This window comes from Scatophagus argus, chromosome 6 (genome assembly GCF_020382885.2).
Source record: "Scatophagus argus isolate fScaArg1 chromosome 6, fScaArg1.pri, whole genome shotgun sequence".
NCBI lineage: Eukaryota > Metazoa > Chordata > Actinopteri > Scatophagidae > Scatophagus > Scatophagus argus.
The window spans coordinates 8,398,827-8,424,020 of record NC_058498.1 but is presented as its reverse complement, the minus strand read 5'-3'; the positions used below and the strand labels follow the sequence as shown (position 1 = coordinate 8,424,020).

Sequence of the window (25,194 nt, the reverse complement as noted above, 5' to 3'; positions counted from 1 at the left end):
AACAAGGGGTTAATGGGGCCTGTTCATGTCATGAAAACAAAAGGCCGAGGCAGCCAGGGAAGACCTCTCAAAGTCTTGTTGAAAGGAGGAGGAACAGCACCGAGGGGGAAAGAGGAGGTGTGACCGAGGGAACAGGAAAAAGTCAGTCAGTTGGTGTTGGGTTTTGAACCACTGCCAAGTAGAGTGTGTAGTACACGCTCATTTTGTGAAGTACTGCAGAACACTGGAGTCATGTCCAATGCTTGGTGTATAGCGTGCAGCTGATGTCAGAAACTGTGCAGCCATGGGGATTCTGGAAATTGGCAGGGGTTCAGTGTGGAGGAGGAGAGGGGGGGGGGTGGGATTGGAGCAGGAATGTAAACAAAGATTGCATAAAGGCTTAGGCTAGTTCTTTCGTCCTGTCTTTCTTTGACTGTTGTGTTGTGCAATATTGATATAAGTTTGGCACGTTCCTTAATTGCTTGTGTTGTTACGCCTTCAAACTTCCTTCACACTTTAGTGTGTGAAGGCGCCCATGCAGAAAGAGGAAATGATTATTTTGAACCTGGAAGAGCTGCACAAATCCTTCACTCTCTTTTCCACTGTGGCATGTGAATCTTATTTTTGATCTTCTACCTCTCTAAAGGAAATACTGAGTGCCGCTTCATTTCTTTCTTTCTCCTTTTTGTCCCAGCAAAAGGAACTCTTTACTTTAGCCTTGTGCCTCAATATAAGCACGAAAATAGATCCGCACTAAAAGGTTGGAGTTGTCAACAAACAAAGCCCTAAGTGACATCTTTTCATAAAAAGACCCAGTGGAAGGCATTTACTGGAACAAAAGCAATGCGTGCATGCTGTTGCCTTCAGATGCTTTTGAAAAGGTAGTATGTGTTGAAAGCTTTCATTCTTGAAAAAAATCAATTGAGAAATAGGTCAAACTCAAATAGAGATACTTAGCTGCACATTTTCAAGGTCTTAATCCCGTCTGTGCTGTCAACAGCTCAAACGTCGCACAGCACTTCCCTTTGTATTGTACATTTTATTGTATCATAAAAGATCCACTGAGTGTTTTGATCCATAATCTTTGAGGGACACGTGACCCATGTGACAACACTGTCTTGTCTGTATGAAAACAGTTAACCTCCCCTTAATTGCTTGGACATGGCAGGAGGTCTGAGTTGTCGGGTTCTGTTCACACTACAGATGCAAATTATTAACATTTAACATCAATATTAACTAATAATGGACCTCTTCCAAATGCAGATATTTTGACCTGTGACCTGTTTGACCTGTAGCAAGAAAATGATAGGTGTAACTAATAAACTTGATTATGGCTGCATAGCATTTGGCTCTGTATCAATTCCAGGGCTCTGCTAATGTGCATACTTACTATAAAGCTAAAATATATCCTAGTAATTATATGTGTGCTTTACTGGCTGTATCGGAATGTCTACTGTGAAAACAAGGTAGTATCGTAGAGCCAGTTTGCTTTCAGTATAGTACGTAACCCATAATAAATGTACCTAAACTTGAGATGTGTTCTGTGGTTGCTTATAGCCTACTTAAGGTTATTTTACAGCCAGAATGACAGCGTACAAATTGCCCATGTTTTTCTCCGTTCCGTTCATATTTGTGGCCACTTTTATGTTCTGCTCAGTGATCGCACACACGTTTGGTGTTTTTTCTTCTAGGTTTGTGGTTATTTATTACAACATGGAGATAAGCTTTGTGGCTGCTGAAACAAAACCGGATAGTTGAGAAATCCTTTAACAGATCAACAAATGGACTCCGATTGTTTGGAATAACCAGTCAGTGGTCCACTGTGTCTTAACTTCGCCTTTTGGTATCAGACCCAACAAGACAGAATGAAATGGCTCTCTTGGTACTATCCACAACATTTTATTTGTATATGAGGCTCCAAAATTTTTGACAGTTGGTCAAGATATGTAGTAATGCACCTGCAAAGGCAAGGAGAAAAACAAAGACGGAGACAGAAGGCAAGCTAAAGGTTCAGAAAAATGTAACAGAGGAGAAGCAGTTACATTATAAAAGTACATTGACACGATATATACCAGAATCTACACCCTTTACATCTACATTTATAGCCAAGCAAACATAGGTGTGAACTGTGTGATGTTTAACTATGGAAATGTTTTCTGTACATTCATCCTGTTTAATAAGCCTGAAGGACAAAAAAAAAAAAAACTCCTCAGGGCACACTGAAGTTGTAGATGAGAATTTAAAGACTGCCACCCCATTTATTGGCTAAAGCCAGGGTCACTTGAGGTCAGTTATTGATTAGGCCACGTGGCTACAACATCTCACTCTCTGATGAGCCACATGGAGAGATATCTGCCCTCCATAGGGGCTGAGTTTGCCGGATATGTTTTAAGACCACCTTTGTCAACCATTGCTCTTATTCGTTACACTCGGTGACGACGCAAGCAACCGATCATGTTTCGTCCCCTCTGCACGGCAAGGTGCACTGTGGTGTGGAGCAGCAGCAGAGCACAATGCACCTTGGCCAAGTTAAACATCTCTTATACGTTTTTGTCCTGTTTGTATACATGCACTGTTGCAGAGCTGCCTATGAACCTTCAACTACCCTTCTATCTCTGTCTCCATCTTTCTGCATTCAGTCGCAAACATTATCACAGCATCTGCACTGGCGCTGAATAAATACTTTCAGCTTTCACACAAATGCTAATTAGATTATTATCTAGATCAGACTTTTTCCAGTTTACAGATAGACATCTGATGGGGAAAGAACATTGAAGGTCTTGTTCCAGAAGTATCACAGAACTGATATGGTGTGCAGGGTCAGTTTTTCTGTTTGCTTTATTTCAACACATTAGCGTATGATCTTTAATTGCTGTTACACCCATTTCCCCTCCTTCACTCTTTGCAGATTTGCCCTGCCCAGTTTGGGCATCCATCATCGTGATACTACTCATTAGCAGCGGGGTTACAACAGATTGCTCAGCTACATACATCAGGCTCTCAAGGGCCCTGGGAAAGCTGGCTGCTATTTTTGATTCTTATCCAAATGTACCAGCCATGGCAGCTGACGGTAGCAGGCAGGAATGGAGTACATGTAGTGCGTGGGATAGTTCTCATTCTGGTTTCATGTCCCGTCTTCATCAACTGGTTTTCACCTTTTTTTTCATGTTGGCAAGAGATACTGTTTATCCAATTATATCCAACAGAAGCTGAGCATAAAAATTCTTTGGCAAAGCCCTGCAGACTGAGGTCTCCATTAGAGCTTCTCACAGCATAAAGAAATCGTCTTCTCAAAGACCACTGGATCTCTGGCACATCATTGAATTTCCAGACATGTGTTCTAACAAAAGGAAAATCGTGGTGTCTGGAAATGGAAAGGAAACGTATTAGCATATTAGTCATTTATAGCACAATATATTTGAGCACTTGGTGAAACTGGTGTTTGGAAACCAAAGTGTGAAACTTCATTAACAAACCAGGGTAGACTCATATAGATCAAGAACATACTGTTTTAAAATTCAAATATGTGGCGTCAACTGCCTGTGAACCATTCTCCGTATCTTTTTAACTTGCCCACCTCTTTCTGTCATTTCAAACGTAAATGTGTGTGCAGCAGATAAAGAGAGACCAGATACAGTCAGTCGTAGCAGCTGCATGCTCCTCATACTGAGTCGATGGGGTTCAATTTTACGAGGTCAGGCAGTCAGTTAGGATTATGATGTTTGATCCTGCCTGTCAATGAAACACCATTTGCTGCATCTGCAATCAGACAGCTCTATTGTTGCTGTTAATTGTGTGCATGTGGGGGATGGGGAAGGGCAGGGCTGTGATTCGCCCAGACAAAGATGGATTCATTATAGATGTTCACTATAGATGTCAGAGTATGTAGACATGTCAGTGCGGTTTCTTTATGCAGCTGCCAGCTCTGTCGACTGACTGGATTAAGTTGTTTTCCAGATGAACATAACAACCGCAAGAAAGCAATTTAATTTCACACTGACAACGTAAAGAGCGCTGGCCAAGTCTTTTCTGCGTTTGAACTTTTCAGCGGATATGAAGAAATTAAATAAATACAATAATCTTCTCTAGCCTTTTTTTGATATGTTAAAACAAACAAAACAAAGTAATTTCATCCTTGTTTGTCCGTTTCAGTTTTTCTTAACGTTTTCCTGGATTGGTTCTTGACCAGAGGCAGTCAAGAACCAACGTGTGACGTGTATCGTTTGATCAGAGAATGAGTTTGATTCTCAGCTTACCTGGCTGTGTGGGCTGACTTGTGGTTGCATTACGCTCTGTTCTGTTTTTTTATTACTGTGGCTATCAACTGATGAACAGTGATAGACAACAAAGGAAGAAGACGTCACAGCTCTGCACATGTTGTTTGATTAACATGTGATCTCTGGAAAATGTCGTGCAAACAGCAGCAAAACACAACCCTGAGAAAGAAAAACAAGTACACGGCTTGTCATGTCAAGAATCACATTCTTTTTGTTTTAGTGATCAAGCATAAAGGACGGGTTAAGAAATCAGGTTGAGTGTCATTTCAACATCTGTTTTTTCACCCGCTCTGTGTCAAGGTAGAAGCTGTCTCGGTCTTCCAGTCGTCACTGTTCAGGAAGGAAATTCAGACCTCTTGTACGTAGTTTTTCCATAACAGTCCGTTTGTACAAAGGAGTTTCCGTTCCTCAGCGCTGTGTGACTTATCACCTGTAATTTGGTCATCTTCAATAAAAAGAAGTCCAATCTCAATACAGTGAACCACGACCAGACCCGTGGCAGACTCCGCTTCTCTTCTGTACTGCAGTACACAGTGTTGTAAATCAGACCTGGGTGTTACTGTGCCTCTTAACTTTGATGTACACCTTTTGATGGAAAATTCATTTTGACGTTGTTTTGTGCCTAAAATGCAGAAGAGATTCAGCAGAACCTTGGCTGTGTTAACTGCTTTGCCTGTTCTGTTTATGAGCTCACTGTGATGAAGGTGATCAGATAGCAGCTTTAATAGTGAGAGTATAGACTTCAGTGTAGTAAAATTGAATTATGGGCAGTCCTCACTCAGTAAAATTCTTTCTGTACACAGAAGAAACTGTGTTTTTACTGAACCCAAAGCTGATAAACAACTTTTACGAACCAGGATTGCATTGAGCCTTGAACTCTCAATGAGCTTTTTCACCTAGAATATCCTCCTCCTCCTCCGCATTGCAGCTATTGGTCATTAAGTCTTAACCCTGTCTTAAGATCCTCTGAGCTTTTGTGTTGTCTGTCTCATCACATTTTGGTACTGTAGTGAAAACGAACATGTAATAAACAACCCGCGTCTTGTGTTTCTAGTTCGCTCATTCTTATTAATATTATCACATGATAAACACATGACAGCAGTGAATTAAGGTTACAATAATGAAATCATTTGACATCACCACTTAGATTTCGTGGGGTTACAAAGCTGTAATTTTCAGTACTGTTGTGTCAGGAACAAAGAACAAAAGCAAAGCATTGCATTACGTCATCAAAGTAATGTACATGCTACACACACACTACATTTTCTTGAGTATGCTGAGCTGGTGGTTGTGTTTGCTCCGGTGCATTAATGACACTCATAAAAGGGCTTTGGCCTGGAACAATGCAGGGTTTGAATATGGCTGATCATGTGTTCATGAGCCATATCAAGACCCTTGTAACCCCTCTCCCCTTTAGCTGTACATTGCCTTTTCCCACTGTCATGTTTTTATGTTCAGGCTCTTCTCGGCTCTCTTTCAAGACTCACCTCCGTCTCTTTTTTTTCCAGCACTTTGATAAAAGCGTGCTTGAACGCTTAAATGTGATCCTTACATAAATGAGACAGACCCATTTTTTTTCCATCCAAGTCAGGCAGTACGTTATGGAGAAAACAAGCTCATACTAATCTCTCTCATGACAGGGAACAATTTAAGAACTTAGATTAATATGAAGTTGTGAAACTGGTCCTCCAACATTTGGTTTAAGGGGATTTAGTCTCAGTGTGAACATGGTTTCTTCTGTGTACAACTCCTATTACAGTGACTCCCATTAAATAAAACACATATTATGCAATATACCTTAAGGTATCTGTACAAGGCGATCTGCAAAAGTGTTTTAGTTTCGCTCAACGAATCAAACTGAGTCTATATTGTAGCTGCTCATAATAACACATAAATACAAATCAAGCAAGGTCCTTGGCACTAATAAAAATTAACTGTATGGAGATGAGAGATCATACTTGAAGGATATGTTATTACAGCAGCTTGCATAATTTAACTTTGACCCCTAGTGTGTGTGTGTGTGTCAGCCTCACCTTGAGGTGTTCAAGGTGATTGGTAGGTGTAAGGGAGCATGTAGACGATACCCCGGTCTCCTCTCAGTTTTGGTTTTCAGTTGCAAAGCCTCTATTATGTGCTATGTGACACTTGTGGGCTGCTGGCTTGCTAACTTCCATTTGCATTAACAGTGAAATGGACCCTCCCCCATCTCTCTCTCTCTCTCTCTCTCTCTCTCTCTCTCTCTCTCTCTCTTTCTCTCTCTCTCTCTTTCTCTCTTTCTCTTTTTCTCTCTCTCTCTCTCTCTCTCTCACACACACACACTTTTATACCCCCCCTCCCTCTGTCACCCTTACAGTATTACCGACCACCAAATCGACTTTGATGATTGCAAAGCAGCAGCAACAGGCTGTTCTTTGGTTCCTGATCATTTGCAGTATAAAACCACTGTGTTTTCCGTGTCTGAGGTCTGTTTATACTTTATCTGCTGCTGACCCACATGCACAGCCAGGGTGGGAAACTATCAGACTGCAGTCAGATGCAATACTTTTTTCAAATGTGGCTGTGAGGTCTGAAGACTTCAGCAGACAACGAGACAGAAGCTGGTTAACTTTCCACTGTCACCATTTGTCATCAGAACCATTTGGTACTAAAGATCAGTATGATTCGCAGTCACATCTCATTTTCTCCATTACTGGTTTTAAAGACTGGAGGAGGTTGTGTAGTTCTATAAGTTTTAGACACTAATCCTAACCGATCAAGAAATGTGCTGTTTTCTAATCAGCTCTTCAGTTTTAATGGGCCCGTTTGTTACACGGAATTTGATGAAGGTGAAGGGGTGTAAACTGGCTCCCAGCATTACCAGTTGGCCCAGTTTCTAGTCGTTTATCTCGTTTCTTGTCAATTATCTGAATAGCAGAGCTTTAATCCAGGAGGGGCCCCTGCCTCAGTGCACATACTATAGACATGAAAATCCATGTAAGCCTACAAAAACCACACCCACCTCAGCTTTGAAAAGTCTTTGTATGTGTTTGGTGTATAAGGCTCCATAATGTACATTGAGGCCAGGAGAAAGAAAAGTACAGAGAAGAGCGAGATCGACAGATAGAAAAAGAGACAATGAGGAAAAATAGAGACTGAGAGAGATAAATGATTACAATGGGGGCTGGGGGTGGCAGTGGTCTTGCCGGTTGGACAGGATCCTGACTGCAGCAGTTAGTCATGACCGAAGCCTCCAACCCCCAGACCTGTAATAGCTTTTGCTCATCATAATGCAGCCTGGTCCATTACCAGCTTCTGCCCAAGCCACAACTTGACATGTTTTAAAGTAAATATATTGTATGAAGAGTGATGTATATGTTTTCATCCACTAGACAAACTGTTTAGCGAACGTTTCCTAAATTTTCCACTACACAGACATTGTTCTACATTAAACAGTATATGAAAGTGAAAAATAAAATTGTTTCCATTGGCAGTGTCACTGCAGAGCACAGCCTCACCCCTGAACCTCTCAGCAGAATCACTTTAGTTACAGTATTTAAGTCCATGCACAATCTTTGGCTTACCTTTTTGCAGACTGTGTTCAGGCTGACCTTTCCAAGATATCCAAGCAAACATATTTTGGTGACCGAAAATGCGTCAGTTGGCTGTATGACTGCGGCGTGCGTCAGTAATTTGCGGTGAAAACTGATACAGTCATGATTTGTTAAATGTATAAACAGAGCTGAAATTGTAACCTCCTGTATTAATTTATGCTACCTGAGTGTATGAGCTTATTCAGGTAAAGCTACCTAAATGTTATATTTAAATGTCTTATCATTTTCTTGTTGCTGACTTTGTACTTTATATAGTTATTGAATTGTTTTAGGCTGTGTGGGCCTAAAACTCAAATTGCTTAACATTTAACCTTAACATTTTTTTTTTTAAATGTGTAAATCCAAACATATACGCTGAAGTGAGAAGCATCACTGTGGAATGGGATCTGTATATCCTGAATACTGTGCTTTATTCCTTTATTTTGCTTGAACCTTTACTGAACCTTCAAAAATACGATTTTAATGTGAGTAACATAAAATATCAGCTGCAAGAATTTAAGTTGTAGTCACATGTTCACGGATACAAGCAGGATACCGTGTTGACGAGCGTGTTAACAACAAATACTGAATGAGACTTGAAACTGGATATGCATTAGTGAGAGGGATACTGTGAACGTGTTAACACAGTTCACACTTCATGCGGACTTCGAAAACGGTGAAACTTATCAACACACCACCTTCCGACACTGTAACGCTGTAGTCGCAGGTCTTCAGTACATGCTCTGTAAATGAACAACGATCGCATGAAAATCTCAGCTCTAATAGTTCGTTTAGTGTTGTGTGGTGTTGCTCACATTGATAGCTGGTGTCATGCCAGAAAAGGTGGGAGAGTTCAGAATTTTTTCAGTCTTTTACAAACGCTCTGTACTAACTAAACTAACTAACTAACTGAAACGTGATTGTGCACTCCAGTGAGCGGCCATGTTGCCACATCTGGAGCACTGGAGGGACCAGGATCTGAGCATTAGCACCCTTGTTTCCATGTAACAGCGCTCCCACTGGGCCACAAGGGAATTATTTTTTTGTGTGATCAGGACAGATCGAGCGAGAGAGAGAGAGAGAGAGAGAGAGAGAGAGAGAGCAATAAAGCAACATGGGGGGATGGGAGTTGGGGGGCAATTTCCAAGATTTATGGTGCGGCACTTCACGAAATGCATGCATCCTGTAATTAAAACTCCCCCTTGCCTCCAGCAGGCCTGTGTGTTAGCCAACACCCCCCCCACCCCCACCCCCACCCCCCATTGCCCCATCCACCTCAACCCTCTTCCCAGGCTAACAGTCCCCACCCCTCTGTTCTCTTTACCCGCTACATAATAAGATCTGATGGCAGCTTGGTGTCACTAATGAGGACTGAATGCCACGATGAGGGACAGTCTGTTAGTGGTTAGAGGCCACTACTGTCACCATCATACCAGGCTTCAGCTGGGCGAGCCTTTCATTTTCATTTTCTCTGGTGGCGTGCGTAAAGCAAACACATAAGTAGTAACTGACTGCAGTTTGGCACGCATGGGCAAAATGTGCCCGCGGACAATTTCTTCTAAGAAAAATAAATGAACTCCAGGAAATTAATAAAAGGCAGCATTTTATTAACGACTCCTTAGGCAAATGACTACAAGGAGTCTGCACAGGTGACAAGTTACGTTAGTGTTTTTGAAGACAGAGACACGAGAAAGGATAAATGCTTAAATAAAAGAGACAAGTTAACTCTCAGTGTTGCGTTTTTAAATAGGAGTATCGGTTCAAAGGCCAAATGTTTAATACGCCAAAAAAGTATCACTGTGTTCAAGGAGTGCAACATTGAGAGGCGTTTTTTAACCAAGTATGTTAACTACGCCACAAACTTGTCGGCGCAACAGAAGAAAAATCCCTAAATCTGTCTTAAAATTTAATTTCCAAGCAGAATGTTTTTTACCAAGAAGTCAAACATCTAATTTCAGCTGCCCCTAACATTATGTAAGTCAGTATGGCCATCTGGAAACCCCTGGTAGTTTGGCATTTCATTCCCCTTCATTTATTGATGTGGTGGAAGAGTAGCTTAGAGGTTAGCAAGGAAGTGAGAATTAATCTCAGCATGCAAATTTCGGTCAAATGTCAGATGAGCAGGCAGTTTCTTCGATTAGATTCCTCGTTGGAGTTGTAACACACACACACACACACACACACACACACACACACACACACACACTTGTTCAGTGGGGAATTCATTACAGGATTATATTGGAAATTTTCTAAGTAAAGAATGTAGCTGAAACAAGTAGCCGATCAGTCCATGAGGTAGTTGACAGACGTTTGATTGGCAACTATTTGATATTTGATTGTTGGTTCCAGGGCGGCACGGTGATGCAGTTAATTGTCTCAGGGTTGGATGTGGTTTGGCTTGCCAGCGCTGGGCTGTCATGTCTGTGAAGTAACAATATGTTAGCGGTGTCTGATTGTGCTCAATTGTAAACTGTGTTTCACAACGTGCCATTTTCAATAACACATTATGAAACACCCTGACCTCACATATGTGATGTGTTGCTGTTAGGATGTTTATTCTCAGTCTAGACTGGTAGATCTAACCGTGAACCCGCTGAAGTGTCCATGAGTTAGCTACTGTACTGTACCGACTGTACCGCTGAGAGAGTACATGTTAGCATCAAGTCTGTGTGTGACACATAAACAGAAACATTTTTCACTATCACACTGGCAAACCAGGATGGAAAAACATCACAGTCTCAATGGCCTCACTGTACTCCCCCTGAGTGGGTGCCCCATTTTTACTGCTAACTTTCACTGAACTTTCCAGAGCTCGGGGCCTCGCCAGCAGCTGGACCCACATCAGGTTCTCATCAAGCCAGACTGGTCTTTAGTCCATTTCCCTCTCTGTCATCTCCTCTTATGATCAGAGGGCAAGTGATAGGCTTCTCATGATGGATCTCTCAGGACGTATGTCTGTGTCTTTATTTAAAGCTGACCAGATTTTGTTTATGTTTACACAGTCGGCAGTTCACCGTGCAGTCACACATTGTGTGGCACCGGTTGTCATAGTAACGGCCTGAGCATTGAAGACTTTTTCCATCAGCTACTCGAGGCATCATAACGTATACAGATTGCTTTTGTGACAGCAGAACACCCTGGTCTTGGTATTCTTATGTCGGGATTTTGAACATTTGTTGTCATCGGGTGTAAAATCACATGTGGTTGCTTCATCTGTCTCTCTCCTCTTCCCCTGTGCAGCTGTATGAACTGGACAGAGACCCGAAGAGAAAAGAGTTTCTGGATGATCTCTTCAGCTTCATGCAAAAACGAGGTGTGTAACTCTCTCTGTGTGTTTGTCTTTGTGTGTGTCCGCCCCCCCTCCATCTCTCTCTGACATATGACACAGCCCCTTCTACTTATCTTTCACTCACATGGGTGGGGTCTTTATTCATTTTCTCAGAAGATTGCTTTATGGTCGTTCCCAGGCTATAACTAGAGGGAACACATCGTATTAATGCCTGGGAATGGACTGGTTTACCTTCCCCTTCTACTGCCAGTCCACATGGAGGCCTGCCAACACTTCACTCACTCACTCATATATATACACACACACACACACACACACACACACACACACACACACACACACTGTACTACAACAAGTTTCTGCTGATCGTTGTCATGTTGTGCAATATTGTATTTGCACTGGGTGCACAAGTGCCCATTGGCTCATTTCAGATGTTTCCTCCTCCATAAACACCAAGCGTCCTTGTTAATTTGACAAGTTGACTCATGGCTTAATCACATCAGAGGGCTGACGTTTGCCACCAGAGACAACAGACGTGTGCTCACGACAGAAAAGCCAGTATTAAATGTTTACGGTGTCAGAGCCACCGGCAGTGGGCCGATCTGAGAATCTGAGGGTGCCATCTGCAGGTCATACTGCTAACTGAGGCATCACTCGTTTATATGGAAATAGGTATTGATTAGGGCTTGTCCGAAGCAATTTCATCCCATGCTTGGTTTGTCATCAGCATACACTCATGTCATCTCTAGTTTGAGAACAGCCTGGTGGAGACAAATGCTACCTTGTATATTTTGTGAGATGCATTTAAAGAAAAAATACTCTAAATGTTATAATACTCTAAAGTTGTAGTAATTGTGTCTGGTAAAATCAAAAGCTCTATCAGAATGAAATGATGTAACTGAAAGTATCTCATCGTCATGAAGGTGGTGTCTGAGGTTGTTTCCTGTTTCCTTGTATCAGCCATTGATCGGTCACGTGACTGTATTTTGATACACTTGATGGACTTGCATTGAAGCTCGCACTGTCTGATCTTTGCTGTGTGTGCGTGCCTGTGTTTAAAGAGACTTCTACTAGGCACCGCGCCCTGTAATGTGGTCTTGTTAAACATGTCAAACTCCAAAGATTCCCAGCAAGATCCCCTGCAGGGAGATTTTTCCATCAACATGAAAAGAAGTCTCCTGCCATGACAGTATTTTTTCTTTTTCTCTGTGTTGACCTTTTCCCTCTGGGTGTGCGTATGTATGTGTGTGTGTGTGTGTGTTTTGGTCATTCCAGGAACCCCGGTGAATCGTATTCCCATCATGGCCAAGCAGGTCCTGGATCTGTACATGCTCTACAGGCTGGTGACGGAGAAGGGCGGCCTGGTGGAGGTCATCAACAAGAAACTGTGGAGGGAGATCACCAAGGGACTCAACCTGCCTACCTCAATCACCAGTGCAGCCTTCACCCTCCGCACACAGTCAGTACACACACACACACACACACATCGCAGATCGCACCCTCTGTTTTTTCTTTGGTCTAAATTGTAGCTGGAAGGTAACTTGATTATATTTTGAGCTTTGTTTGGATTTATGCTGTTAGTTACAAGCCACTAGAGCCTGAACACAAAACTGAACGTTTATTGGACAGTTTTGATTACTGTTATCTCACTGCCAGAATATAGATCAATAACACAACTGATTTGGTTGATTTGGTTTGGATTTGAACTGATCTGATTTGATTTTTTTAACTTTTAAGTTGCCACAACTTTCAGTGCCCGTAATCCTTTTGTTCTGCATGAGCAAGATGAAGCTGCTGGCTATCAGATGTCAGCAGCTATTTTGTTTTCCAATTACCCCCTGTGTTAGAAGCCATTTCCTGTTGTTGTTCCTGAACGCAGCACACTCTCAATCCTAATGAGCGGCACCATTGCTGCCTTCTTACAAGAATGTCCTTTTGTCGCTTTTAAGTTATTGTCCATCACTCAGTGCCGTGTGTGATCATTATTTTAGATATGATTGACATTGTATTAAAGAGTTTCCAGCACTGCATAAATGCGTTTTGTTTCTTCCAGATACATGAAGTACCTGTACCCATATGAATGTGATAAGAGGGGTCTGAGCAACCCCAACGAACTCCAGGCAGCCATTGACAGTAATCGGCGGGAGGGCCGACGACAGAGCTTTGGCAGCTCCCTCTTCACCTACTCACCCAACGGGACGCCCACCATGCTCTCGTCGCCGAAGCTCCCCACGCACAGCGTGAGCCTGCCGGTGGGCACCAACGGAGCCTCGCTGACCCCCATCCAGAAGATTAAGAAAGGTGAGATTTGTGTATTGGGCTGCACTCATATCACGTAGGATTAACTGCTGGAGTCCCTGTCTGAACTCACCAGAACATTTAATGACTGGCTGCAGCTTGGATTTGTTGTCTTAATTATACATTCATACTGAAGACAACAATGTTGGAAGCTCCTGATTCATAGTCTTCAAAATATTGTCATTTAATCCAAAATGACAAATGTGGAAAGTAGTACATTTCACTCCTTCATACGACTGTAGTTGTTTCCTTGGTAATGTCAGAGTCAAAAGTTGTGAAATTGAGGGTTCAGTACCAAACTTGAGTTCCATATTTACTACCAGCGAGCAGATGTGGTGACGTAGTGTGCATCTTATATTGGCAAGCTTGCCTGGATAACCCGTCATATTCATTGTATATGAGTTTGACTAAAGCTCTCCACTCTCTTCCCCTCTGTCAGAAGAGGAGGGAGGTCAGCCGCTCCCGGGGATCGGGATGGCCCGTTTGCCAGCGGGGGCTCTGGCGGGTCACTCTGTGGCTGCTGTGCAGGCAGCGGCGGCTCAGGCAGCGATGGCGGCTCAGGTAGCAGCTCTGGAGCAGCTGAGGGACAAACTGGAAGCCGGCGAGCCACCAGAGAAGAAGATGGCGCTGCCGGCCGAGGAACACCACCGACTGCTGCAGAGAGCACTGCAACACAACCTGCTGGCCATGACTGCTCAGATACCCATGAACATCCGCATAAATAACCAAGGTACTGACCACACGGTGACGTTCTTGATATGACGTGAGCAGAGCAAAACAGCCATTCAGATAAGATTCTGAAGGCTGATATTGTCAGCACATTGATAGGAACAAAATGAGACAATTTCCTGACCTGTGACTACCTGAGAGAACAAACTGTACTGATAAAAGTAGATCTCGTCTTTTGTCTGACAGTGACAACCCTGATTCCAAAAGAAGTTGGAACGCTGCTTGAAATGTAAATAAAAAAAAAAACATGTTTACTGACAGCAGTTTCACAAAATGTTCCTGAGCCGATGTAGTAACATCCTTTACACAATCATCAGTTTCACAAAGCGGTGGACTGCAGCTCATCCTCGCTTGTGAACGACTGAGCCTTTCGAGGATGACTTTTTCATACCTAATCCAACGTTCCAGTCTTTTGTTGCTCCTGTCCCAACTTGTTTGAATCCTGTTGTTGGCATCAAATTCTGAATAAGCGTGTATTTATTTTAAAAACAAAAACGAACATCAAATACATTTTCTTTATAAGGTTTTCAATTGAGTCACACCAGAATGAGCAACTTATCACTTTCTGTTTTATTTACATTTTTGCACTGCGTCACAACTTTTTGGAATCTGGGTTGTGATAAAGTTAATACGTGGCTGTGTGTTTAGATCAGTGACAGCAGGAAGCGATCAGTTCGATTAAACAGACATCAGCACATGCGCACAATCCACATAAATATAAAATCATTTTTGTGAACACCCTGTGATGAATGACTTTGTCTAAAGATAACATGTACATGGGTAACAGAGGAGGCTGCAGGGGGCTGTGTTTTCTTGAGGAATTTTAAAACAAAAACAATCCATCTTCATGCATTTAGCACAACATTAATCAGTCAGTACAAAGTGAGATCTAATCAGACCAATATTTGCTCAGTTTCTGTCAAACTTTTTCAAGATTCTTAACAAGCAGGAAAGAAAAATTCATCAGTGCAATATTCAGTCAATATTAATCCTATCTGCTGTTGGCATCACTGGGGATTTTTCCATTCTATTGCTTTGCCCCAGAACATTGTAACCCTTCCTGGAAGCTAGTATGTTGGTACATTCTTGTCATCTTACCACAAGCCACATCGCCAGACAGTGGGAAGCAGCCCTATATGTTGACCCATTTTACATATAGAAACAGATGTATGCAAGGGTGCAGAACATGTGTGTCTGACAGTGTGGGGATTCCCTTCACCTATCGTATAGCGATGTTTGTCTTTTGTTGCTATCTTATAGAACATGCGCTCTGTTTTCTCAGTATTGATAATACACTTCACTTCAGAGAAATGTTGAATCGAATGTTTTCGGAAGTCTTTTGTGCTTTGAGAAAGTGATGTTTTCTGTTGTTGCTTTACTTTGTTTTGACTGTTTGATTTATACAGTCGATAAGGGAGAAGTCAACCCTCTGGACTTGCAGTCTTTATACCAAAGAAACTACAGTGTAAGTGATTGACTTTTGATAACATAACTCTGCTCCCTTATAGAAGGAAGGCAGGACTCGGCCATGAATCTCACCACCAATGGCACAAGCAGCATCAGCATGTCAGTGGAGCTCAATGGAGTGGTGTACACTGGTGAGTCACACAGTTAGCCCAGCTCATGAATTTCGTGTTTCATTCTGAGAGTCAGATGAGAAGATCGTCACTGTCGTGTCTCTGCTAAGGAAACAGAGGCAAACCTCTAGCCTTGCTTTTTCTGAAGATAAGAAATCTAGCAACCAACGACTCAAAGATAACTAATTCACATGCTCTCATTTGTTGAATCTGTACTCAAACAGACATTTTCAAACAACAACAGCCTTGAGTAGTGGCTTCCCAGAGCCTCGTCGACACAGTGTGTTTACATTACTATTTTGGACTGTCAAGAGCAAATAAGCATATTTCTCAAAATGTTGGAGGATTGCGTAAACTATTAAATAACACTGGACAGAATCAAGCTGGATGTTTCCCATCGCTTCCAGTCTTTGTGCTAAGTTAGCTAAATCCCCTTCTGGTTATGGTTACCGTATCTCTGTACTCAGCACAGAGGCGTGATCTTTGCATCTAACTGTTGGAAAGAAAGCGAAATGAGTTTTATTTCCCAAAATGTTTAACTCCTCTTAAAATTGAGATTAAATTCAACATGTAAACGCTGTATTCTAACCTCAACTTTTGGGTTTCTTTGGGTATCTTTTTCTGCCTAGGAGTTCTTTTTGCTCAGGCAGCGGCAGGGTCAGCCTTGTCTGGTGCATCTGGATCGTCCGCCTCCAATAAGACGGTCAGCAGTCGTGTCGCTCCACAGCAGCAGCAGCAGCAGCAGCAGCAGCAGAACACACCTACCTCAACATCAACCTCCAGCAATTCATTGTCTTAACAAAACCCCAGCCTTTCCCCATCTTTTTTAAAATTACCACGCTAAGTAAAGCCAAAAATCAACCTCATTTTCTACATAATCTATGCCAAAAGAGAAGAACCATAAACTGTACAGACACAAACTGAAACTCACATCACTTGAAGTACACTATCTCAGGTTTTCTCTTACCAACTCACCTCTTTTGTTCTTCATAGCCAAAATGATTTCGGAAAAAAAAAAGTATCCCAACTGAGAGCCAGTATATGCTAAACAAATATGTATGCACAACCTGTGAATTATTTATTTCTGCATAAATGTACAGATTATCGGAGAACAAAAGAGAAGGTAATAACTAGGAAGGGCAATGCACTGTTTACACACACACAAACACAGCTACTGATTAACAGCGATGTTTTATCCTCTAGGGGAGATTTTTTTTTTTTTTTTTAGATTTTATTTTATCTTTTCGTCGTCATTATTATCATTATTGTTATTCTCTTTATTGTGTTTTATCATTTAAATCTTTAACAATGCTCTCACTGCAGGAAAAGAAATCTATATATTTAGAATTCTATATAAAAAAAAAGAAAATATGAATATCCTCTATTTTTAATCAGAAAAGCTTTAAAGGTATATGTTGTTTCTTCAGGGCATATAACAATGTACCGCTGTGACCTCATTTTGTGTAAAAACCGTATAACCTTATTCACATGGCAGCCATTTTGGATCTCTGGAAGCGCGAGTCCGGTGCGGGTCTGCGCTCCTGTTGTGTACCCAGATACACATCATTATCAATGCCACAGATTCTCCAGTGAAACACAAAACAACTGGAACTTAAGAATCTGCAAGGATGTTGCTTCTCTTTTTCATACGTTTGCTCCATTATTGATGGCCACTCGAGTCCCGGTGGCCGCTAATTTGCTAGAATGCTACACAGCTGGCGTCCCTGCTGAATTCAAGCAGCCGTTGGCGTGCTTCTTTCTGAGTCAGCCGGCTTATTTTTTATCTGAAATCCTCACCTGTTTGTTGACACGAGGCCAGTTCAATGCATATCTATGCCAACTTTGCAGGTAGTTTGTCAAGCTTAGCGCTCAAAATGACTGTTTCTAAGAGTAAGGTCAGTTTTGCAGGTGGGAAAATGAACCAAAGCCTTTTCCTGAGGGTTTGTTTTTTTCATTCCCCTTGCTTCGCCTCAATGTGCTGGAGTTTCTGATCCTCAGCAGCATCCACTGACTCTACAGACGTTTTCAGTTGTTCTCAGGTGTCTGTCTTATCCTTTTTGTAACTTGGCCTTCCAGTGGAGTGATTGTCTTAAGGTCAGATTCATCAATAGCCCTTCAGCATCAGTAGTGAAGCAGGAAATTTTCCTGAAATCTTAAATTGACAGGAGTCGTGTATCCACTAAATCCTCACATGGACAATCAGGTGTCAGGTGATGCTATTTGAGCTTCAGAAGAAACTTCTTCCAGCTCATGTCTGACATTTTGTTGCTTTGTTGTTTGTATTGTAGATTACAGATCTTTTATTTTATGTTTCAGCTTTGTGTTTTGCATGACTTAGTGCTTCTTCTCATCCAAGTGCTTCTTATCCTGTGCTGTGACAAGGACGGAGACTCCTTGAGATTAGCTTGGCGCTCACCAAGGATATAAGAAAGAATGTCTTGTGATCCTCGGACTGTTTTTATATGTTGCTTTATTCGGGCTTTTGACAATGTGAGCTCAGACTTAATCGTAGCTGCGGCTTGTGTGTTAGTGTATGTTCGAACACTCACTGGAGTTAGATTTATAAAAGGTTTGAATCAGCCACGGTGCAGATACAGTATCATTCATAAGTAGCTGAGTCTCTGCATTTTGAAGTAGATCAATCACTCGGCTTTTTGAACTTTAACCTGCGTTACCTCTCTGGACTGTTATCCCCACCCCCAACCCCCCCCACCTACCCGTACGCAAAGCAGCCTCGTTCCTACTGACGTTAGGAAGTAAATCAGGCTTTGTATGTGGGTTCTGTTCTGAGGCCTTAACACAGCATGAGATGAACAGGGAGCAAGCGGTACCTCCGTCTAATCAGTTTTTACTGTTTCAGTCAAATATCACCAGATGGCTGTCGTGGCTTTGATTCTGGACTCGCTGCTCGGTGGGAAATCACCACCAGCTGCTACACAAACATTGGTCCGTTTTGAAAAGTACTCTTTATATCCAGGCAGCCAATGACTCTCATTCAAAGACACATACAGTCATTAAAAGCAAATCTTAAAATGTTGTGAAGTAGTGAGAGTACCTCTGGACACAGAGGTACAACTGTTCAGCCTTGCTTGTTTTATTACTTCCTACAAAAGAAAAGAAGAGCTTTAATTGGATTTTTAATTTAGAGAAGAAAAATAAAAGAAAAAGGTTGTCAGGCAGAACTGCTCTGGAAACAGGATTTCATTGGTTGAGTCACATCTCAGTGAGGCAGAAAAGTCTTTCCAATTTGATGAAAGAAGAAATCTGGACAAAACATTAACAGAACTTGAACTGTGAATTCCTGCATGTTTATTTAGATGTGAAGCAGCGAATGAAACCCACTTATTCACGTTTAGCAGGCTTATTTCCACAAGGCGGTGCTGCTGAGTCGTTCTCGAACCCAGCGGCACCCTCAACTTGCGCCACCAAGAGGCAACCAAGGTAGCACCAAGAGTTTTGACTTGCATATGTAGATATTTTGACATCATGAGCTACGGGCAACGCGTGTGTTACAGCTAAAGTCTACATAGTTGCCATTTTATGCACTTGTGTTAAACAACTATTTCATGGTAGGACACAACAGAGAAGTGAGACGCATGCAAATTTTGGCAACAGCAAAAATAAATGCAAAGAAGCGTGAAAGTCGGTATCAGTGATGCGTTCAAGTGTGTGAATACGATGGCTGATAGTAGGCACGTGTTGACAACAAAAAAATTCAAATGAACAAGAAAAGGACAACACAAAAAAGAGAACAGAATTTGGTTAGACGTAAAGGGATAGTGAAGGCGTCCGGACAGGCAGGCTTGGCCAGATGTTCTGGGTTATCGTAATTGTACCTCAGCTCGACAAAGCCAAGGAACTGCAACCCACCCTCACACACACACACACACACACACACACACACACACTACACAGGACTGAAGGGCATCAGGGCGGTCACACTATAAATAAATAGTAATGGAGAGCCATTGTGTAAGTGCTAACCTCGGGTGGTTATTACATACTTTGACAGAAGCATAACTCAGCTGGTGGCTGTACAACACCAACTATTAATCCCAGAGCTTTCTCGGGTACTTGATCCACAGACAAGTGAGCGTAAATGTTAATTACTCGGGGGGAAAAAGTGAGTATTTTACCAATAAACACAGTCGTGTGATACAAAAAGAGACAAAGGTCTAAAGCAGCCACCGAGTGGACTTGTGTTGAGATAATATTTCAGTCAGTTTTCAGTTTATAATTCATGTATTGTACATTAGTACTATGAATCTATGTATTATAGTACTAATGTACTATGTATTATAGTACATTAGTACTATAATACATAGATTCATAGATTCTTATGCTAGTTTTAAATATCAAATGCAAAACTTCAAACACAGCAGTTACTAAAAAGAAAAACTGCACTTCTAACGGTTGTTGCCTGCTGGTGGTACAAACTGCAAAAGTTTCCTCACCTAAGGGTGGCAGAGGACATCTGAAACTCCTGCTCTCACTGTGTACAAGTGGACAACACAGCGACTTGTTTATCACCAGGGCTAAGCAGCTAATGTAAATAACATCCTGTTCATGAGCTTTCTTGTTCCCCTGCCTCCTCAGTCTAATGCTGTACACAAACAGCAACTCTTTGGGTCCAACCGCTGAGATTTAGCTCAACCAGTGAAATTGTTTTCACGTCTGAGAAACATTAGCAGAACTGAAACTGGCTGTGTGAGATTACAGGATCACGTCAGCCGCTCAGAAAAGGTCAAAAATAATACAAAACCGCAACTCGACTGCATTCTAACAGTAAATCATTTATCACCGGAGAAGTAATCTAACAGAGTTTCTTAATAAACACGGGTCATTTTTTACAAGTCATTTTTTACAAGATGAATTTGATCATTAGCATTTTACAACTTGAATGGCATTCATGTAGTTTCTAATACGGTCCCGTTTGAGCCTGTTCCCTCTAGGCTCATAACGAAAATGTAGGTAACGTAAAACAGGCAGTGACAAGTGAGTCGCGTGAGAGTCGTGTACAGATGCACACTAATGCTCGACTGGCTTCTCTGCATTTGACACCTTCCACTAAAGCATTATATATGGCTTAATTTTATGTGACAGTGATCATGTCAATATCTTTTTCTTTATCTGGGTGTTATCGTTGTAGTTTTGGCGATAATGTTCCTTAAACTAGCCCAGATACGTTACAGTTACAGTCATGACTTATTTAGGTACAGTATTAACTTTGTAAACTCGCTTGATACTTCACTGGATACTTTTAGATACTTCGGCTTACGATAGTTGGGATAAACGCTCACAAAGTCAGAGAGCAAAGAGAAATTTGAAGGCTTGTAGCCAAACGGCGGTCGAAGCTATAAAACTTACATTTTATGTCCTGGTTATTAATCTCTTGTTTCACAGACCTTACATGAAATGTAAAAAACACATTTGAACAATCAAAAACAAGATAATTGCATATAATTTCTTTAGGCATTTTGTACATTTAAGTTTTATAAGTTCCTTTAATACAGCTTGAATATGTGATTTAACAGTAGCTTGACTAGCTAGAGTGTTATTTTGCAGTTCTTGTAAATTTCACATGCTGTTTATTTAAGCAAAGTATGGTATAATAATTTCTATGGTAAGGAAATATGTCATATAGTTGGATTTTGGTCTTAATTGAGTTTCGAACCAAATACGTGGTTACTGCATTGCCTCTGTAGTGCAACACAGTCTTTTCAGTAATGATGGTCTATAAATGCTATGCTAACCTATAGATTTATAGGCCATAACTAAGAGAAAAAGACTTGGGGCTGGGGGGGGGGGATTATACTGCATTTTTCTCCTTGTTTCCTCCCATGGTCAGCACATACTACTGTAAATCTCATGTATTGTGATGGAAAAGGATGTTTTTGCATAGTCAGTTTGGTGCCACACAGCAAGCCAAGCATTTCTCTCTGCTTGAGTAACAGATGTCACGTTTGCTAGTAATGGCTGACAATCAAATAGAGACATGCTGTGGCTGAAAGCATTGGTTTTTAGGAGGGGGGGCTGGACATAGCAAAATTCAATCAATACTGATCTGAAGGATCAACATAGCTTTTTTTGTTTTTTAAATTTGACCCTCTGACCTTTTGGCCCCTGAGGCAACATTCAAGCACCTGCCCCCCCCCCTCCTTCAGTGGATCCATGTTTATCGTATATCTATTGACAGGCCCTTAAATATTTGCATTTGAACGGTGGGGGTACTGCAGCTCTCGCTATCTCTCTTTTTCTTTCTCTTTCAGCATGTGCACAGCAGTATCTTCAGTGAGGTTTGGTACCTTTTTAATTGCGTGGTAGCGACAATCAAGACGTTATGACAACACGGTGTACCTCCAAACACTGACACATTCAAGCCCCGCTTCTACCTCAGAAACTAAAGCTTTGGCAGATTTCTTTGCTTCAGTCACAAGAGGGAAGTCTGTTGAAGTTTCATGCAGGAAAAGCTGTTAACATGCTAACGCTGGTTGATAAATACTTCATCGTGATCATGAAGGAGATTGTAAAGACCACAGGCAATCAAATACCAGCTTGAAAATACGACTCTCACCTTTAATCTACTTCAGTTCTGGAGGGTGGGGGGTGCTGAGATGTCAGGAGAGTCGAGAATTCAGTTCAACCTGTTTACTAAGAGCTCCCCTCAGTGGAGTGTTTTGTTATGACGCACAATCAGTTTAGATTTCCAATATGGAAACACAACAGGGTCCCACCCAAGGACACAAAGGTTCAATGTCTTTAAGTATGACATTTACACAAGAATAAAAAATATTCAGTGTTCATATCATTTCCTCCCAGTGTTTCCAGAGTTTTATCCTCGTTGGGGTGACAAAGCCTCCGAATCATCATAGAACAGACAAATTGTTCACATACAGATTTTATTTACTTATTTAAGAAAACGATCAATAATCAAATGTCCTGTCTTGCCTTGTCTAGCTGTGCTAAAACAGATTGGTATATTATTTTAAGAAACATTGGAACAATGTAGCTGTGAAAACTGTGTCAGTCTTAACTCTGTGGTGCCTACTATGAAACCAGAGGTAGCTCTGAGTTTTTAACAGAAGGGTTTTTTGGTTTGTTTTGTTTTGGGGTTTTTGTTTTTAGCAGATTTTAGGTTCAATGGGTGTTTGTTCTGGATGCTACCAGCTGCATATATTTCTCTGTGTTCACACATAGATCACGCAAGTGGTTTTCATCGCGCAAGACTTTGCATCTGCAGTTCTTGGCTTTGTTTTTGTCAAAGTTAGATTATTGTTGTGTGCAGTTAAAAGCTTGGCTTGACTTCAAAGGTCTGCTTGTTTGGTGCGTTTATGTGCTGTTGTATAGGAACAACATCTTAGCTGGACTAACTCTCCGGACATTTTTAATGCAAAATGAATTTATCTTGGAGTTTGATTTCCCAACTATACAACTAGTAAATGTGGTGCTTTTCTCAGGGGCCGACGTTGCAGCTTACAATCAGCAGAAACCCTCTGAGCGTGTGTGTTTGGGTTGCTCGCTCAAAGTGTCGTAACATAAAGTCATCGAAATACTGCTGCTTTCACACCCACCAGAGCCGTAGCTTTAAGAACCGCTCGAAATCTTACAAGGTCCAGAGTGTCTTGCGTGGAAAATTGACTCCGACTCCTGTTCCCACATGTAGCTGACATGGAAATTCTGCTGCAACAGTTACGGGTTATGGTGCATGTGGGTTATTGGAAGTGACTGGATTTCACCACTGACTTTACCTCCATCAGGTGGATGATGATGATGATGATGACAATGATGATGAGAAATAACAAGATGCCTTCTGCTGTGACAATTGTTGTATGGATTAACATGTATGACTAAGATTCATTAAATAGAATATTTCTGAAATGCAGCTTTTTAGGGCTGTGAATTATATCATGTTTATACATACATATATATATATATATGTATATACATATATATATATATATATATATATATATATATATATATGTATATACATATATATATATATATATATATATATATATAAATATCTGTCTTTTTCTTTGCTTTTTCCCCCCCTTGATTTGCTGTAGCAACCCCAGCACACAGAGATTACATTTAGAGCACATTTATTATAGCGATAATAATGATAATAATAATAATAATGATGTGATCGTCTTAGGGAAGCATGTGAGGTGTGGGGGGACTTTGCATGTCTTCAGGTTAACTTCAGAACTGAAACAAGGCTCTCGTCTTTTACAACTTCTCAGGAAAATCTACCTCTACCTCCAGTTCGATGCATTTAACCCAGTGAGGGCTCAAGTTACAGTTCGGTGGGCACACAAAGGGTGTGAGGGCGGGCACCAGGGTCCGAAGTGAATTTCAACATGCCAGTTCAGTACTTAAGATTAGTTTCAATATCATGACATTCTCATTAGATTGTACTGAGAACAAGTATTGTGGTGTTCTTATATCATTAACTTGGCCAGAAACAAATTAAAAGATGTAATTATCACCATGTAGGTGAACTGAGAGGTTCATTTTGGATATTTTGGTGTCTCGTCCTCCCTCTGTGTCACAGGTTTGTAACACTTCTGCTGTTTATTTTATTTGAGCATCAACAACAGGGAACCTCCAGCTCAACAGCTAACTACTACTAGTACTACAAGTACTGCTTCTTGTACCACTGTTAGTACTGCAAGTCGTTTATTCAGTCTGTTATTTTAATGTGTGCTTATTCCTCCTTTTTTTTCTATAAATGATTAAATTTTGATCAATGGGATGTTTCCCAGTAACCACAGTAAACAGTGAAGTGGCGGTGGGCAATGCAACTATTCTTATTTTATTTTAGTTTTTTTTTTCTTTGTTCTTTTTTTGAAGGGTGAAGAGCTATTGTTGCCTATTTACTCAATATGTGTTTGTGTGAATACTTTTATTTTGAATCTGAAATTAATAAAATATCATCTTTCTTAAATGTACCCAGAGCTTTGGATGTTATGTACCTTAATGTAATTGGTTAGCTTAACTAGCTCTTTATTGAGGCTGTGTTCAGTATGTACTCGACAGCATTAATGCCAGGACCAAAGAGTGACAGTGCATTTAAAGCATTAAAATTAACAGGAACTTCCTACAGCCTCTTATGCACAGTGAGCAGATAGCTACCAGGTGTAGCTACCAGGTTTTACTGTGAATCCAGAAGTCTTTTATTTACCTTATTAACTCATTTTTATTTTATTATAGTTTGTTTTTAACACAGGTATTTGGCATTGATACTGAGCAGATAAACCCAGTAGAACAAAGTAAATTGAATTATTCAAAACCAAATGTCACTACACTGAGAGAACAGAGACACAGTCGACCAAAGGTTGGGAAGAGCAAATACATTTGCAGTCTAATGTATAACAGCGATGTTAGGTTACTGAGTTGTTTTTTTGAAATTATTATTTGAATAAAATACAATTAAGTACTAATGACAAATGAGGTGCAACTGCTGAAATGCT

At 41.1% G+C, this 25,194-nt stretch overlaps 1 protein-coding gene across 2 annotated transcripts in view; it reads left to right on the top strand.

Moving 5' to 3' along the window:
• arid3a (AT rich interactive domain 3A (BRIGHT-like)) overlaps positions 1 to 18,297 on the top strand; it is a 40,296-nt gene extending 21,999 nt beyond the window's left edge. Inside the window, exons 4-9 of one of the 2 annotated variants that reach the window (XM_046390845.1) lie at positions 11,066 to 11,138; positions 12,390 to 12,573; positions 13,168 to 13,415; positions 13,855 to 14,142; positions 15,650 to 15,739; positions 16,348 to 18,297. In XM_046390845.1, coding sequence (XP_046246801.1) covers positions 11,066 to 11,138; positions 12,390 to 12,573; positions 13,168 to 13,415; positions 13,855 to 14,142; positions 15,650 to 15,739; positions 16,348 to 16,517 — 1,053 coding nt within the window. In that variant the 3' untranslated portion in view covers positions 16,518 to 18,297. Of the gene's footprint in view, positions 1 to 11,065; positions 11,139 to 12,389; positions 12,574 to 13,167; positions 13,416 to 13,851; positions 14,143 to 15,649; positions 15,740 to 16,347 lie in introns of both variants that reach the window. The other variant, XM_046390844.1, reaches the window with a different exon arrangement.
• The last annotated feature ends 6,897 nt before the right edge of the window (positions 18,298 to 25,194 follow it).